Genomic DNA, 17,221 nt, shown 5'->3' with positions numbered 1-17,221 from the left:
CAGTTATGAGAGCTGATAATAACTGTGAAAGTAAAGTTTCTTATTCTATATCCATTCTTTTTCCTTTTTCTCTAACGGATATTATGTAGCATCTGTGTGTGTCTGCTTCCTGAAGTTAGGTACGTGATGCTCAGCAATTTAACCTTTTGTATGTATGTGAGATTCTGAAATAATACAAGCGTCTTCATCATAGACAGTGTTCTTATAATTAAAAAAAGCATAATTGTTGAGGAAGAGATAATAAAAAGAGCTGAAAACAGAATAATGTCTTTTAAACTATAATAATAACATGGTTAAGCCTGAAAACTGTGCTGATAAATTCTTGTCTTACATGAATTTGTAAGAACATGGATCAGGGGATTGGTTACTGTTTGAGTTTTATTCTTACATTTGAAAGAAAATGTCTTATTTCTTTTGTAAATGAGTTGCTTGTCACCATTCTTAGGTGTCAGTGAGATGTTCCCCATCTGTGCATGTGCGCACGGATGCACCAGATTTACGGTGAAAATGACACAGTTTGTGTTTTAGAAGTAGTAACATTTTGCTGCTGGTCTGCGTGCTTCTGTGTTTTTGTGTGTTCTGAGGAAATGGTGGGTGAGAGGAAGACTGCTGCAGCTGTTGCCTTCAAAACCATAATTCATTGTCGGTCATGCTACAATCTAGATTACATCTCTCGCAGCTTAAAAGTGTATTTTCCCATAAACAGCAATCTGCAGCTCATAAAAATTCATTCTGCCTCAGCATAAACAATCCCCTGGTCCTCTCACCCTTGCATATGTGTGTGTCCGTACATTTATTTGTCCATATGGCATAAACAATCCCCTATACTCCCGTCAGGAACACAGAGTGATCCATCAGTTTCTCCACAGAAAACCAATTTCACTGGAGATGTTCAGTTTTTCTCAGACACACAGAACCTATCGTTGAGTGAGAGAAAAAGAGGGAAAAGAGGGAATGACACACACAAATGCAGGGAGGTACAAAAAAGAGAAAAGAAATGGAAAGGAAATGGAAAGATGGAAGCATGCAAAATTGAGAGAAGTGTGTGTGAGGGAAAAAAATAAAATAAAATGACCCGTCTTGCAGTGTTTAATACGACATACCTTTATTTGCCATCTCATCAGTTCAATGCAGACTGTAAAAACCACTCAACTGTTGCCCTGCGCTCACATGCACAGGAAAGTGACACATAGGGCCTGTCGCATGCATGTAGGATTTATATGACTGCTGCAAAAAGAAAATGACGTTCTTTCGGCCCCTAAAAAGTCGTGCTATAACAGTAGAATAGTGAATAAAGACAAAAGACAGAAACAAGATAGAATTTCTCGCTTTTGACCGCTAAACCTTGAAGTATGGCAATATGAGCGAGGGGCATGCGCGCTGCTGCGGCAGCAGCCCTGTTTTGCGTTTGCAGAAGCGGACGGATGACAACATAATTACAGAGTCGTCACATAAGACGTGATTAAACAAACAATGCATGTCATCCCCTCCTAAGGTCCCTCTTTCTAGTGTCTTTTGTTTTCATGCTTCCACAGAAGCAGTGCTGCATGTGTTCACTCTCGCAGCGCGGATTAACAGTCTCTCAATGCGGACACACAAAAACGTAGTCAGACAGAGGTATTGCATGTAGGAGAACCAGAAATGGACAACAGGCTAATACATCTTTGTGGTAATGGGCCTAAGTTGAAACAAAATGAGAAAAGCCTTCATTTTAGAGAAGCGGCATGGCCACTAATGACTAGAGGGCCTCCAACTGCCATCTCAGTCTATTATAACTTGGAGATGGCTCCTCTATGTTTTTAAAGATAAATGCAAATTAAAAAGCATTAGGCTACATTCATTTGAGGTCTTCGGCATATAGGCCACTCTTGGTCCGAGGGCCACTTAGGGATGCTGTATTTCTTCAAATGACCTTGAAATCAAAGAAAGAGCAAGTTTTAATGATTTAGAGAGCTCTTAAAGAAAGACTCGAAAGGGGAAAGTAACACAGGGTCTCATTAAAATTTTCATTTAGACATTAAAAAAGCTTTTTGTTACAAATGTTCCTGCCAGAAAGCTGAGTTGATATACAAAGAGGACCTTGATAATGGCTAGCATCTGAGCCAATTTTGTGTAAACGCATTTCCCTTTATATTCAGCAGTGAATCTATAAATTGCGAGGCTTGCCTATTTAGCGGTTTTAGAATCGTCTCTGTGAGACTCGTGCCTGCACGTATGATGAACAGCGAGCTGAGGAGTGTTGTGATTCAGAGTGGGGGCCTGTGAATGACCTGGGGAATGCACGGTGTCACTTCGTATTTGACTTCTATTTCCTCACCTCCAGCTCTTCCACTGCTCATGGTATGATTTCACTTTGTGAGCGTGTTCATGTGTGTATGTTTGTGAACAAAAAGTGAGACGTATCCCATCACCCCATGAAATTCCTTCGTTCCCTCCTCCGCTGCTCCCTTATTTCCCCATCGATTCAGCGTGGCTTGTTAAATCTTTAGCGCGGCTGCTCAGCGGCCTTTAAAGTAAAACACAGCATCACAAAGTTGGACACAGCCATCCCTGTTAGTATGTGGTTTCAGGGCTCCGTTGAGCGTAAAGAAAACGGCCGTCTGGAATTAATTTGCTAAGTGTCATTCAGATCGTGAACTTATTTCACTTCTTAGGAAAGTGTAAGGAGGTGATGAGACGACTGCAACTCTGTTTATTTGTAACAGGTGCAAATCAGAGGAGCAAACAGTAAAAAAAAAAGGTGGGGGTGGGGGTGTCACGCATTTTTCAGTGTTTGCCATGTTGATCCAGCCCCCTCTATAACTTCACCCCTCTTGTGTTTAGTTATTTACAGCCCCGACAACAAAAAGCCTTGAACTGTTCAGCAAACTACACAGCACCCTTTGTGTCACAGGCATAACAGGAAATCAGGCTTTTGTCCGCTCGAGATGGCATCAAAAACACCTTGTTTCATCTGTCTTAAGCAATCCCAACTTGGTGCCTTCACACGTCCCCATGTGGGGCTGTGCTGCTCCTCAGAACAGATTGGGAAACAGCACGATCTGCCGGGGAAGTCCCAGCGGGCTTCCATAACATGCTCGTTTGCCGACGCACCACAGTTGCACTGAGCCCATGTTTGATTTCTCTCAGGTCGCCCCTCCTTCTCGTTTTCTCCTGCTCTCGCTCCATCGCTACTCGTGTCAATCGTTCATTTTGCTGTCTATACCATCCGCTTTCTGTCTTCCAGTCACTCTTCCCCTTTTTCCCTGTCCCCGACCCTCGGTCTCCGTCAACCCGTTGGCCTGTCTGTATGTGTGTCTTTTTTCTTTTTCTCTCGGGTGTACCTCCCTTTTTCTTTTCACACGTCCCCCCTTCTCCCCTTTCACTTTAAAATATGTGTTCGTTGGCCGTGTGTCTGTGTGTGGAAATGCCAGCAGTTATTGTATCCTTCATCTACAAGGCAGTAATAAGGCAGGTGTACTCCTTCCCCCCTCAGTTTTCCTCACCTTCTTTCTTTTCTTTTGTACTTCGGAAATGAGGTATTGCAACAGAACACGCTAAAGGCAGGAAGGCCAACGGTAAGATAGAAAGAACAGATTAGAGGGACTCTTTCATATGTTAGTTTGTGTGGGGCTTTTGTTGACATCTGGCTAAAACCAGAGAAAAGGCAGCTAACATTTATTTTGCATTTTAAAGACTGCATCACTGCAACAATTGTGTCCTTTGTTGCCTGTTTCTATATCTCCAAACCTCTGATGCGCCGCTGCTAACCGCACAAACAACATGCATACCCTAATTTACCAGAAAGAATCACATTGAATTCCCTCTCGTCTGCAAAACATTGTAAAGTTCTGGAGCATCAGAAAAGATAAGTTAAAAAGTTGCATTACACCTGTTTACCAGAGAAAAAAAGACTTTGTTTTGGTGCATACTGTGAAATACAGCGAGCAATAAATAATAAGATTTCATGTTGAGTATTTGTGCACATGGGACAATGGTTTCCTGATTTCTCAGGTGGAATACTTTGGTGGATGAATCGCAGGTGTGGAAGATATTATGTGGCGGATGGAACCCAGGTGCAGGAGTTATTTCCAGTCAATGCCGTTAATCACCAACCCGACGCTGAAATATCACTTGCATTTTAGTGGTTTTAAAATAAAGCTCCCTTGGCTGCATATACTTATGTAGGAAAATAACAATAATAAGGGCAAGATAAAGTCCACTGGCAATGAGAATGCACCATATGAATTTGTTCCCTATTTAATCAGCAAATCTGAGCACAAAGTTAGAACAAAGGATTTAAAAGGATCTCATGCTGTGTTTCTTTATAATAATGTGACATTTTCAGTTCTTATTTGTTAATTAGGGCTCTGATAAAATGAGCTGATTATTGACCAAGCACACAGATTGCTGTCGATATATTTTTTTCTATTCCATGTTAAGTCAAAATACAGTATAGATACATGGACTACGCATTTATTTGCATGTGCAAATGAATGAACTCCATAGATAGTGGACATGATAATAATTAATATGTTGAAACACAGAATTAAAACATTAAAACGTGCTCCAACTTCCTGTTATACTCCCTTGAAGACTAAGAATGTCAAAAAGGTGAACAGCAAAAACAGACTGTTTAAATATCTGATTATGAGCTGTTTATCCTTGTTAAATGATGACAACATAGTTATGCCAATACACAAGTGGCCTCAGATGTGATGTTGGTCAATATCTATTGACAGACAAATCATTGTTGTTGTTCTTTCGTTTCGTCATTGTCCGGACCAAATGCATGAGGGGCTAAACTGGGAGTGAATGTGATTGGATTTTCAGTCTCCATCATTAAATTCCCATGCGGGGAATACTAATTCCAGTATTTAGTGCGGTGATGCCAGGGCTTGCTTTCATCTTAAACTGATTCCAGTCTAATTAGATTGGGCATGTGGGGGGTGGTGGATGTATCCGTCTGGACTAATCCATGCCTCTCAGTCCCAAACATTGTATTATCCAGAGAAAATCCATTGGCTGCAGGCTATTCAAAGCCAGATCTGCCTCCGCTGCAGCCTCTGTACTGTATCATCTGGAAAGCTGTGGCTAGGAGGGTGCACTGTGCTGTGAGGGTGGAACCTAATGGTCATGAGTGATGTATGGGTAGCAGAAAATGCCATTTAGAATTTACAGTAAACCTTTTATCGTGTATTCAGGGCAAGAGCGCTCACTGCTGCGGCCTCTTTAGAAAAGCTGGGTCTAAACTATGAACTACTCTTCTATTCAGCGGGCCTTTTTTTCGTTCTAGGACAAATCAGATGGCCCCAAAATGAAGTTACATCTTATGTTTTAAGTTTATGTATTTTGTTCTGACTAAATACAAACAATTATGCATTTTTGTGTGCCCTCAGAAAACAGAAAAACACATAAACGCACACACACACACAGCTGTGGTAAGATCACCCTGTCATCCAGACCACACTGAAAATACAGTGTAAAGAGGTCCTTCTTTTAAGCGCTGGAGAAGGCCAGAAAAATGAAAAGCCTTCAGCCATTGTTCTCTAGAAAGGTCAAGCGCAATTCAATTCCATAATATGGAGGGGTGGGGGGGGTTCCTAGCCCAGCAACTGCCTGCATTTTAAGGGTAAGCAACAGCAAAGGGACATTCAGCAGAACAGTTGCCCCCTGTGAGCCGAGCACATTTGTCAAGGACGAAGGGTGAATTCAGACGAAAGGAAAAAAAATAAGAAAGAAAGCAGGCAAGAAAGAAAAACCCTATATTTGAAGCTTTTACATGTTGCGACTGTTCCACCGCTCCACCCTAAAGTGTTTGACGCCAATCCTTAAAGGCCACAACCGATTCTGAGTGAAGAAAAAATCCTCATCCTCCCCCTTTATTTTTGTTGCCCTTGTGAAATTTCATTAGGTGGATTTAACAACTTGTGAATGTCGGCTTTTTCTGTGACCCTGACACCGGCGGCGGACACATCTCGCTGGCAGGATGTGATATATTGTGTTAAGCTGTTCCTGAGGTTCGATTTTTAATGTGACAGCCTCTGGTGACCTCAAATCTAAAAAAGTCGCTCCTTTGACTGACACTAGCATCTGTTTTACTTTTAATAGAATTCTAAAAGCGATATAAGATTAGGGCATAAAAAACAATTTTTCATCCATCTGTCTGTCCATCTATGAAGAGGGAAATTTTGAGTAAAAAAAAAAAAAAAATGTATATTGGTTTATGACCTATTTTAGTTCGTGAGAAATGCTCTCTGTTCTGTCTGTACGTCTATTTATTTATGGTTGTGATTTATTGTCATGGACTTTTCTCATACACTGTGAGGTTTCCAGAGCAGCACCTGATCAGATCCAGATTAGCGGATACATCCAAACGTAATCCTTTACATCTGCTTACAATCAGATTAACACAAATAGCGTTATGACAGGAAGTCCCCTTTATATGATTTTGAATTTTGGTCCATCAGTGACAGGAATGATATGTTCCAGTGGGATGGTGACACAACACACTATTTGAGTACTATAGCTGATGTTTATGGTACATTACACATCTTCAATATGTGTGTGATAAATTATCAGTTTCAGCCTACAATGCCAGACTTATCCAGATCCCTGAAGTATACCTTTACTTTTAAAGATCCCATCATATTATCAGAGGAATTCCTTATTGAACCACAGAAGGACAATCTACAAATCACCTTACATGAGATAAAGAGATCATGTGTAAATGTGAGAATTATCAAAGATGCATTTGTGTTTGTATTCTGTATCAGACTTAATTCCAAAATTCTAGTCAATGTGTTAAATGCAGTGTTACATCAGCAGGGGCATGAAACTCTTTTAAGACAAAATGAAATAAACAATATTTGAAGAGACCAAACTGGTTTGCAGATACAGTTTTTAATGTATCACAACAATGAGCAACAAACATACTTGATGAACTATTTCCAGAAGTTGTTCAAATACCATCTACAATAAACGTCATTTCAACTATGACAACAGGTCTGTGACAAAATAAAAAAAAGGTTTCAAAACCATGTTATTACCGTGATACGGTACAGTTGAGACCTCAAACAGTACAGTAACAAAAACTAATGCGACTACTCTCTATATATAAAACATCAATAACATTTTTGGTTTAGTTTATTTAAAGTTTTAGCCATAGGGGCTTCTTCTTATTAAAACCTCAGGGTGCATTTCCTATGTAACCCAGATGTTGTAGAGTACATATTGTGTAGGATATGATTGCGCCATGAAAATCCCTTTGACATCCAGAAGAACAATTCCAATTCCAGCCTTTTGAAGGCTGTCCCCATAAACATGACACAATCCATCCATTGTTTTTTAAAAAGTTCTTTTTTTTTTCTTTTTGGCTGCTGTGCAGTTGCAATATCTATGTACAGTTATATTGTTGGACCATCCTTTTTGTTGGTTTGTTAGCTTTTACCAGTTCTTGGTGTGGAAAGCATCCTGTCTGATGCTAACATCTTAGCACATGATGTTAGCTGACAGTTCAGTCTTATAATGCTGAGCCACAAAGTGGGGAAAGGCAAAAAGCCAAAGTTGTGAAAGCCTTTGGAATCAGGACAGTCGCTTATGTTTGTACAATGGCAGAATTGCACCTTGGGAGGCCAGGATGTCTCTTATGAAACACAATCGAAAAGTGTCTTCAGGAATAAAGTAAATGTAAAATACTAAAAATCCAAATAATGACATTTAAAAAGCCCACGCAGAAAAATAAAAACTGACATTTTGCTTTAAAACGTTGAAAAACAAAACAAACAAAAAAACACTTTTACATTAATAAAACATAGGAGGAAATGTTACTTGATTTCATTGTTTGAAACAATAACTAAGCATGATTTGATTTAACCTGTCAAACAGTTGCATTACATGCTACTTGCTCATTTCAGAATAGGAAATACCAAAAGCAATACATTTTTGCATTTCTTCATATTAATAAATTTGTACCATGCACAGCCAACTACGAATATGTACAACAGCTTAGCTTTCTTTGTTCACAAGCCTTTTTCTTTCATACAAATAGCCTTCTGTTACTTTGGAATGAATCACACTGGATACCAAACTAGAAAGTGATTCGTAAAAAATTGAACACCCTTTGACAGCTTTCACATTCTTAGTTCCACAGCAAAGGAAAAAAAAAAGAAAAAAAAAAGCTAAGCAAAGCAATTAAGGAGTCAGTATTTTGTCTGGTTGAAACTTGAGAGAATTTATGGCAAGCAAATTAAAATTACACAGTAGCAGCAAATGTTGTATGGTAATACTTTGCACTGTTGAAATAACTAAATGTGGAAAAATTCAAATGTGGACTTCAACTGTAGATGATTAGAAGTGCCCGGAAAATGTATGGGAGGACATTAACCTATGCACTAAATGGCTGCGTACAGGTGTAACACTGTTTTAAATCCTACAAGTACATGAAAAGGTTTTTAATATACAACACAAATGCTGTTGTCCCCCCTCTTAAAGCAGCATATTTGCAAACGTGTAGCAAATGATCATACCATTTTTAACATTGTGACCAACTTGTACCTTAACAGTTTCAAGTATACAGTACTGCTTTCTTTGATGCACCAATTGTTAAATAGGTCTCTAGATTGTTAGGCATCAATCCTGTAACAAATATGGACCAATATGCTGCTGCAATAGACACAAATAATAATTAAAACACATACATACGTACATACATACAAACAGAAAAACTCTATTAAATTAACAAATGGCCTACTCAAAAAATAAAAAGACAAATAAAAACAAAGTAAGTGCACTATAGTCCAGACACAAGCAGGTACCGTAACAGTACAGCAATTCACAAATGAAAAATGTTATATTCACATAATTTGAGTCTATCAAAACTAGAGTTATTACCTCTTCAGAAAAGGGTGTGAGCAGAGGTAAAAGTGAGAAGGTAAGAGTTGGCACAGATTAGTATATACTACAAGAAAAAAAGGGGTGGGAAATAGATACAGCTTGTTGTAATACAAACTGGCAAACACAGGGGCATCATACACATTTACTTCACCATTCTAAATTCCCTCAGTGGCAAAACCATACTGTCTTTGTAGGGCAAAACTAAAAGGATATGCACATCGTCCATTGTAACAGTAATATTGTCTCTTGGTACTCTATACACATCAAGGAAATGCGTCCAATAAAGCTTGACATGTTTTGGTTATAAGCCAAGTGTACCCAGGCTTGTTGCTGCTTTAACAAATGAGAAATGTTATGTTCTGACCTGAGAATTTAAAGCTACTGAATTACACCTATCTAAACTAAGAGAGATTCTCTTTGAGGGTTCTGGATCGTCATCCCATACAGTACATGCTAGCATTTGGAAAACAATCCAGCTGAGGTGCAATTTGCTATCGTGAGAGTTTTTGGCTTGAAACAAGCTCCCCAAGGGAGCCTGTGGGATTTTTTTCCTACTCCATGTTTTTGTATACAATATAAGCTCAGTCAAGCATCTGCAACAGTTCTGTCCATAACAAAAATCAATCGATATCTTGCCAGCATATCAATATGGGAAAAACAATCCTGAGTCAATCATTTGGTACTGTAATTTTTTGGGTTAAGAGAAACTTTGGAACTGCAGTTTAAAAAGTCTTATTTTTTTTTTTCTTTAAGCAAGGGATCCTTTTGTCACTCCTACACACTGAACATATCCATTCTGATACTACTGAAGCTTGCGTCTAGGCCAGAGGCCGGCTTAGCCTTGACTTCCAACGCATTATCTAAGTCATCCAGCTTCTGGCTTAGCTCATTGTCAGACTCATCTGAACAACTCTCGGTGGGTAGTGAGGTTGGAACCCCTGAGGTGCTGCAGGAAGTTGAGGTAACCGTTGACGGTGAGGAGAGGGGGGGAGGGGGAGAGGCAGACGGGGAGGAGGAAGCAGCTTTCCGGGCTGTGGTGGCCTGGAACAGGACATTTGGCCAGGACTTCATGGGCAAGCGAGAGAGATGAGGAAAGGTGTTATTAGAAGAAGCTGCAGACTGCGAGGTAGATGTGGTGTTAGGAGTAGGGGAGCAGACAGAGTGAGGTAATAATCTAGTATGCTCTTTGGCATTTCTCATTGCTTGTTTGATTGTTTTCTCTTTGTGCAAGCTCGACTGAAGGTGTTGGCCAAGTGCTTCATTTCCATTAACAACCACATTGCAGGCAACACAAGTGTAGTTGCTCACTGCCTTTCGAAGCACTGTGTCTTGCGGGTCAGTAAAAGCATGTCCGAAGTAACAGAAGGACTTCTGATGACGCAACACTGAATCTTCGTCAGCAAAAATCATCTGGCACTTCCTGCATATAAACTCATGCTTGACGGACGGTACAATAAAAGCATCTGGAAAATCCATGGTACTTTTGGTATCTGTTTTCGGTTCTTCTTTTGTGCTTTCTGTTGAAGAGCCTTTGTTGTTGTTATCCTTAGCATCTATAGCTTCTTTTTGTTTGAAGGAGTTGGTTGTGGTGCTATGTACGCTATTAGGTGTTTTCACAGGGGCTGGCTTTTGTTGCTGCTGCTGCTTCTGCTGCTGCTGTTGTTGTAGTTTCTGCTGCTGCTCAAGTTGTTTCTGCTGCTGTTGTTGTTGCTTCTGCAGTGAATCCTGAAGGGACTGCTGGTACTGCTGATACTGCTGCAGGAGAGCAGTTGAGGAGAGACCTGCGGCCATGGCAGCTTGTGGAACTGCTGCTGGGCCGTATGGAAACAGGCTCTCCATTCCGCACAGTGGTGGAAAGTAGCCCCCTGTCTGGACCCCTCTGGGAAGCTGGGGAGAGAAGCAATTGGGAAATCCAGGAAGAAAGTAGGGCAGAAACTGCCCTCCCAATAAAGAGCTGGGATCACCTGTAGCAAGAGCATTCTGAAGCGCTTGAAGCTGTGTGGCATCTAGTGAAGCCTCACTTCCTGGTTTCCCCGGAGCTGGACCTGGTTTCTCCCTTTTTTTGGCCAAACTGGGGGTGTCCGGGCGTGAGCAGCTCTCGTTCTCTCTGTCCTTCATCTTCATTTGAGGTGGCTTGTCTCCATGTTTCTTGCTGCTGTCTCTCTCTGAGTCTTTGCCTTGCTGCTCTGTCTGGTTTACTGCTGCCAAAGATGTGGAGGGAACAGGAGGAGGAGGAGGAGGTGGAGGAGGAGGAGGAGGAGGAGTCTGCAGAAGAGTCTTGGTTGGGGTAGTGCTGAGAGACATGGCAGGAGAGGGGGTGGCTGGTGTAGGGAACCCAAGCATGCCAGCACCGGGAGACGCTAAAGCTGAAATACAGTGGTATATAAATATGGAAATATTCAATATTTGAATATTCAACCCCAAATAACTGTGGAAATTTGTTTGTACGAGATAAAAATTTCAAAATTTTCACTGGCTGAGTCTTTATCTCTTCTTAAAATTTTGTTATGGATCAAAACTGTCACATGCGCTTTATGATAATTTAAATTTTCCATTATATCATTATATAAATATACCAAACCTAAGATGGGGGAAAAGGATAGACAAAGAAAAATCATGATATAAATACTTTGCTGTAAAAAGAAAAAGAAAAAAAAAGAAATCTACATAATTGCAATTAGCAGTTCAACTTTGATGCTGACAATATGCATGCACTTACTTCCACCATTCTTGATTTTAAAATAGTAAAAAATAAGACTTCTGACAAACACCACTGTGGTACAGAATAACCAGTAGTATAATAGAATAAAATAGTGCATGATAAAGCTCAGTTTATAAAGCTTCTAGTCAGTTCATTTATTCATTTTTTTCATTGTTTGTCATACTAACTCACCAGGTGTGTTGGGTGGAAAAACAGGAAGTGATGATGGCCCGTTAACCCCAGGAAGTAGAACTGGTGGAAGGCCAGATAACCCTGGGTAGCCTGAGGGTAGGCTAAGGCCATGAAGTGCATTATTGTTATCCACTGAAGTCTGTTGCTGCTGGCCAGGCAGGCTGAGTCCCTCACCAGCTTTCTTCATCCGGTCCAGTTCTTGCTGGGCCATCAGCTGACGGACAGTGGTTGGTGCTAGGTAGTCCTTTTCTCTATCCACCTGGTTTCCCAGGGTCTCTTGCACTTTGGCGATGTGCTGCCTGGAGAAGATGTGGTCTCTGACAGACATCCGGGCAGTATACTTTACACCACACAGTGTACACTCAGGTCTGGGTCCCTCTGGTGAACCTTGGCTGATCATGAATGGCTTTCCAATGTTGATCTTGAATTTCTTTTCTTTAGCACGAGCATTCTGGAACCACACCTGGACAACACGCTTGGGAAGTCCAATCTCATTGCCCAGCATCTCACACTCTTGCATTGTAGGAGTGCGATAGTCACTAAAACAGGCTTTAAGTACTTTCAGTTGAAGATTGCTCATCTGGGTCCTGAATCGTTTGTGGCCTGGTCGATCCCCGGCATTGCTGCCTTTCCCAGATTTATTGAAGGGATTGCCTGCCCCAAAAGGACTAGGGGAACTGGGATCAGTTAGGCTTGATGATTCACTTATGTCATTGAATTCATCCATGTCATCATCTCTGGAGCCGTAGTAAGAGTCATTTCCAGAAAAGCTGAGAGCAGGGCTCACCATGCTGAATTGGAACCTTTCACTGCCACTATCAGAATTTGGAACATGGCCACTTTTGCTGTCACCCATTTTGTCCCCTCCATTGGCGGTCAGGCTCTCAACCTCATTGTTATTACACTCATCTCCGGTTGTAGCATCACTAATGGCTGTGTTAATTGACGACGTCTCATCGAAGTCCATCTTACTGAGATCATAGGATGACGCTTCGGCTGAATTATAATTAGGCCCTTCAGTTTCATCACAGTTTTCAGCTTTTAAGGATGAAGGGCTTAAGAAGTTTTTTACCTGCGACTCAGTTGGTCTGACTGGAGTTGAGGATGCAGCAGGCAGCTCATACTCATTTGGCTCAGTCTTAGTAGGCAGCTGTGGGTGGTCAAAGAAGCTATACTTATTTGGGCTTTCCCCTCTCTCATGGTCTTGATTCATCATGGGGCTTGGAGGTAAGCTAAAGCCTGCTTGCTTGGCCTCATGCCAATGTCTTGATCGTATGTGGCTGTCTAGAGCAGATTTTGCCTTGAACAGTGCTCTACAAAAGGGGCATTTCTTGTGGGACTGGGAGGGCCCTATAGCCCGAAACTGCCCCTTTCTTTCTCTTGCACGAGTGTTTTGGAACCAAACTTGAACAACTCTCTTTTTCAAGCCAACTTCTCGTGCAATGTGATCCAGCATCTTCCTTGTTGGGTTTGAGTCAAGTAGATATTTGTCATACAAAATCTCTAACTGTTCCGGTGTTATGGTGGTTCTCAAACGTTTATCTCTGTGTTGCTCTTCACTACTGTTTCCACCATCTTTATCATTAGGATTTTCTTCCTTGTCATCCAGTTTTCTTTTCATTGCCCCAGAGCCCACAGTGGAGGCCATACTGGAACTACCCTGAGAGGGAATTTGGGACAACCCTCCAGATAACAACTGGTTTGCCATTAGCGGGTTGTTGGGGTCAAATATCATATATGGCATATCTATGGGTCTTTCAAGGAACTGAGAGTGAAGAAATTGGTTCTGGGCAGCCAAAAAATGCATGTGCTGGTGCTCCTGCCATAGTTCCACAGTGGGGAATGCAATCTTACACTGGTCACATTGGTACTGAAGCAGCTGGTGGGGCAGACTGTTCGTGAGTGAGGAAAGAGCGAGGGAAAGTGGGCTTGAGGGCACTGCAGCTGCTTGAGGTTGGGAATGGGGTCTTGACAATTGTTGCTGAGGAGCTTTCTGAGGAGGTGGCTGAGGTGTGCAAGCCTTAGATGGTCTGGGTTCTGGTAGGGACTTAATCACTGGTGAGGGTGCAGTCTCAGTTTGTTTTACCTCAGTTTCAGGGGCAATGTCTGGTTTCGGGGAAGATTTCCCCATGGTCATATGAGGAGAGGCCATCACAGGGGAACTTGAGCCAGAACTGTTGGCAGTTCCCGGCTGGAATTGTTTGTGTGGCTCTAAAGAATAATGGGTCATTTTGCTTTGCTCAGGATTATCTAGGTATTCCTCACAGGGGATTTCATCAATACCCTCCTCATCTTCATCCTTGTAACACAGCTTTTTCTGGTGAGTGATCAGGTCAAAGATACGTGGGAACACAATGTTGCACTTTTTACACTGATACTGCATGTTACTGGTTCTGATGTATCGCTCATTGGTTAGCTCTTTTTTCTCACTGTCCTTACAATCTGCCTGGTTCTCATAGGTCTTACGGGCTTTCTGACGGGCATTCTGGAACCACACCACGATGACTCGAGTTGGTAAGTTGAGTACAGTGGAGAGCTGCTCAATCTCATCATCCTTTGGATAAGCATTAGTGTCAAAGAAATCTTGAAGTACCCTCAACTGGTAATCAGTAAATCTGGTTCTGGAGGACCTCTTGTTGATGGTTGCGTCAGTTCTATAGTACTCATGTGCACTGATCTGCGGCTCCATTCGAATATCTTCCAACGTTGTAATAGGAGGAATGTTAAAATTGTAGGGAGAGTCTTTACTCCGCTGCCTTTCTTTGAAGAGGGTGTTACGGAACCAGTGTTTTATGACTTTCTGGGGCAGGCCAGACTTTTCTGACATCTCCTGAATTTGCTCTTCATTGGGGGAATTATTAATATCAAAGTTTGCACGGAGAATCTTGAGCTGTTCATCAGTGATACGGGTGCGTGGCCGCTTAAACTGAGACTGGCGGAGGAAGTTTGGATCTAGTCCCAACTGCTGCTGACAAAGCTGTGTAAGGTCTGAGGAGAGAGAGTCCATAGTGGGCAGCTGAAGGGCCAGTTGAGGGGGAAGGCCTGGGTGCTGGACAGACTGCATCATTAGAGGTGGGAAAAGGGGCAGATCTAAGGGAACAGGAAGCTGCACTTGGGATGGAGCAGGTGGGGCAGAAGGTGGTGGAGGAGGGGGTGGTGGCTGCGGTGTCTGTGTCTGGTGAGAGGGCTGGTGCGCAGTTTGATGGGAAACAGGAACTGGTGATGGTACTGGTGTTTGTGGCTTTGAGACTGATGAGGAAGAGGGCTGGGGTGTTGTCACTGGAGCTGGGGCTGTGGGAGGAGGTGGAGGAGGCGGTGGTGGCGGAGGCGGGGGAGTCTCAGGTGAAGCGGGATTTATTGGATACAGTTTGTCGTACGCCTCTCTGTACTGCTGTGCAAACTTTTCAAGCTCCACATATGGGAAAAACTGACTGTGCACATGTTCCTGGTGGCTTTTAAGAATCAGCATATTAGAGAAAAGCTTTCCACACATCCCACACTCGAGCTTATCAGTATTCATTTCCACTTGTTCAACTCCATCTCTGTTTTTCTTTTGGTTTCTTTGTCTGTTTTCATTGTACTGGATGACCAGCTCAAAACCAAAGTTCTCTAATAAAGCTTTGGCTGCATTGCCTCTTGCTCCCGACACAATACGTGGAGGGGGAATTAATGGTTCTGAAAATGTTGACTTTTTGGGGTCTCTGTTGTCCTTCCCTCCATCACTTATTGCATCTCCTGCATTTTCCATCTTTGCTCTGTTTTCTTGTTTTTCTAGGTGGTCTTCTGCCTCTCTTGACATCTGTATTTCTGACACAGCATTAGACTCCATTTTAGGTTTGGGGTTCTGCAGTTGGTGGTTTTTCTGTTGGTGCATTTGCGTCTGAGATGCCTGCTGCTGCTGCTGCTGCTGCTGCTGCTGCTGTTGTTGCTGCTGGGCCTGTGCCTGCTGTAACTGGTGTTGTTGTTGCATCTGCTGCTTCAGGTCTTCTAGGAACGATCCTGTAAGGCCAGGCATTCCAAAAGCTGCTGCGGAGTGAAGAGCAAGTTCTGGATTTAGGTTGAACTCTGCTCCTGGTATGTAAAAGGGGAAAAGGAATTGTGGCTGCTGAAACTGCAGCAGTGCCTCTGGGGTCATGGGAAAATGAGGGAAGAAAGCTGGATTGAGGAACTGGGGCTGAAAGAAGGCAGCTTGTTGTTGGAGTTCATGCTGAAGTTGCAGCTGCAGTTGGGCAGACTGCATTGACTGATGGCTGTTTGCCTGTGCTGAAACATGGTCAGTAGTTGCTGTTTGCTTTGTGTTGTTGCTGTTGCTTTGTTCTTTGGGTTCCACAGTGTTTTCTTTGTTAGAAGAGGGTGTGCCACTTCTAGCAGTGTCTGAGGTGCTAGCATTAACTGGTGCACTTGGACTGGGACTTTTTGCAGGTGCTGGAACACTGCTGCCAGAGTTACAGGTGCTGCTCATATCAGCTTTGGCCGTCCTGGCTTTGGTCTGGTGGAGTACTGACCTCATGTGAATTTCAAGTGTCGAGCTTTGGCTGTAGGCAACATTGCAGACATTGCATTTGAATGGTTTGTTGTCAATGCTGTTAGCCGTCTCTTGTGGTACTGGGCTTGATGCCTCTTGAAGGACCTTCTTCAATTTATGCAGGTGGGAAACTGAATTATAGTGAACCAGTAGGATGTTCTTCTGGGTGAAGGACTCCTTGCATACTGTGCATTTATAAGGTCGAGAGGGGTCCAAGAATTTCTCCATTGTGAAGTTGGGCCCTTTTCTAAATGGTAGGGTCCGCTTTGGCTCTGCCCCCATGTCATCAAGCACGGAGCTACTGTCACTTCCTGTTGGACTGGGCTTCTCTTCCTGGTCCATTTCATCATCTTTGTCCAAGTCATGTTCAAAAGCATGAGCTTCCTCCAAGGCCCTGGCTTCACTTTCAGTGATATCGCCATTTAGTGGCAGATTCCCTATGAGCTGCTGCACCTCAGCCTCGCTAAGCTCTGGGTGTCCATTTTCCAGATGCTTCCTGAGGGCCAGGAATGTCCTGAAGCTACGCTGGCAAAGACTGCACATAGTGGCTGCTCTGATGGCATGGTACTGAGAATGTATCTGAAGCTTCTGCATCGTCTTGAAGGCCAGGCTGCAGTGGTTGCAACGATATTTGTAGACATGACGATCAGATACGGAGAGCTGCTGCTGTTGTTGCTGGAGTCTTTGGAGCTCACTGAGATGGTCTTGTAGGTTATCAGGAGATTTGCTATCATGTCCTAACGCAGTCGTTCTCTTCCAGTCTGGGGCTTCTGAGGCCTCCTTTGGGGGCTTGAGTTCCTCAGCTTGCAGCTCTAATTCGTTCTTTTCTGGATTGGTCCGTTCATCCTTTGAGATACTTCCTACAATAAAAAAAATACCAATTTGAAGTAATATGCACAGCACATTTCATTCTTATTTTATCGCATAAA

The 17,221-nt window shown here is 42.6% G+C and overlaps 1 protein-coding gene across 3 annotated transcripts in view; it reads right to left on the bottom strand.

The window, feature by feature from the left end:
- Positions 1-6,863: 6,863 nt before the first annotated feature.
- zfhx4 (zinc finger homeobox 4) overlaps positions 6,864-17,221 on the bottom strand; it is an 84,974-nt gene continuing 74,616 nt past the window's right edge. For all 3 annotated transcript variants that reach the window (XM_061713653.1, XM_061713652.1, XM_061713654.1), the window contains 2 exons: positions 11,768-17,152; positions 6,864-11,240 (listed from right to left, as the gene is read on the bottom strand). In XM_061713653.1, the coding sequence (XP_061569637.1) occupies positions 9,649-11,240; positions 11,768-17,152 (6,977 nt within the window). In that variant the 3' untranslated portion in view covers positions 6,864-9,648. The remainder of the gene's footprint in view (positions 11,241-11,767; positions 17,153-17,221) is intronic.

The sequence above is a fragment of the Cololabis saira genome, chromosome 22 (genome assembly GCF_033807715.1).
Source record: "Cololabis saira isolate AMF1-May2022 chromosome 22, fColSai1.1, whole genome shotgun sequence".
Classification (NCBI taxonomy): Eukaryota; Metazoa; Chordata; class Actinopteri; order Beloniformes; family Belonidae; genus Cololabis; species Cololabis saira.
Note: the sequence above shows the minus strand (reverse complement) of the source record. Positions and strands in the feature narration are given on the sequence as shown.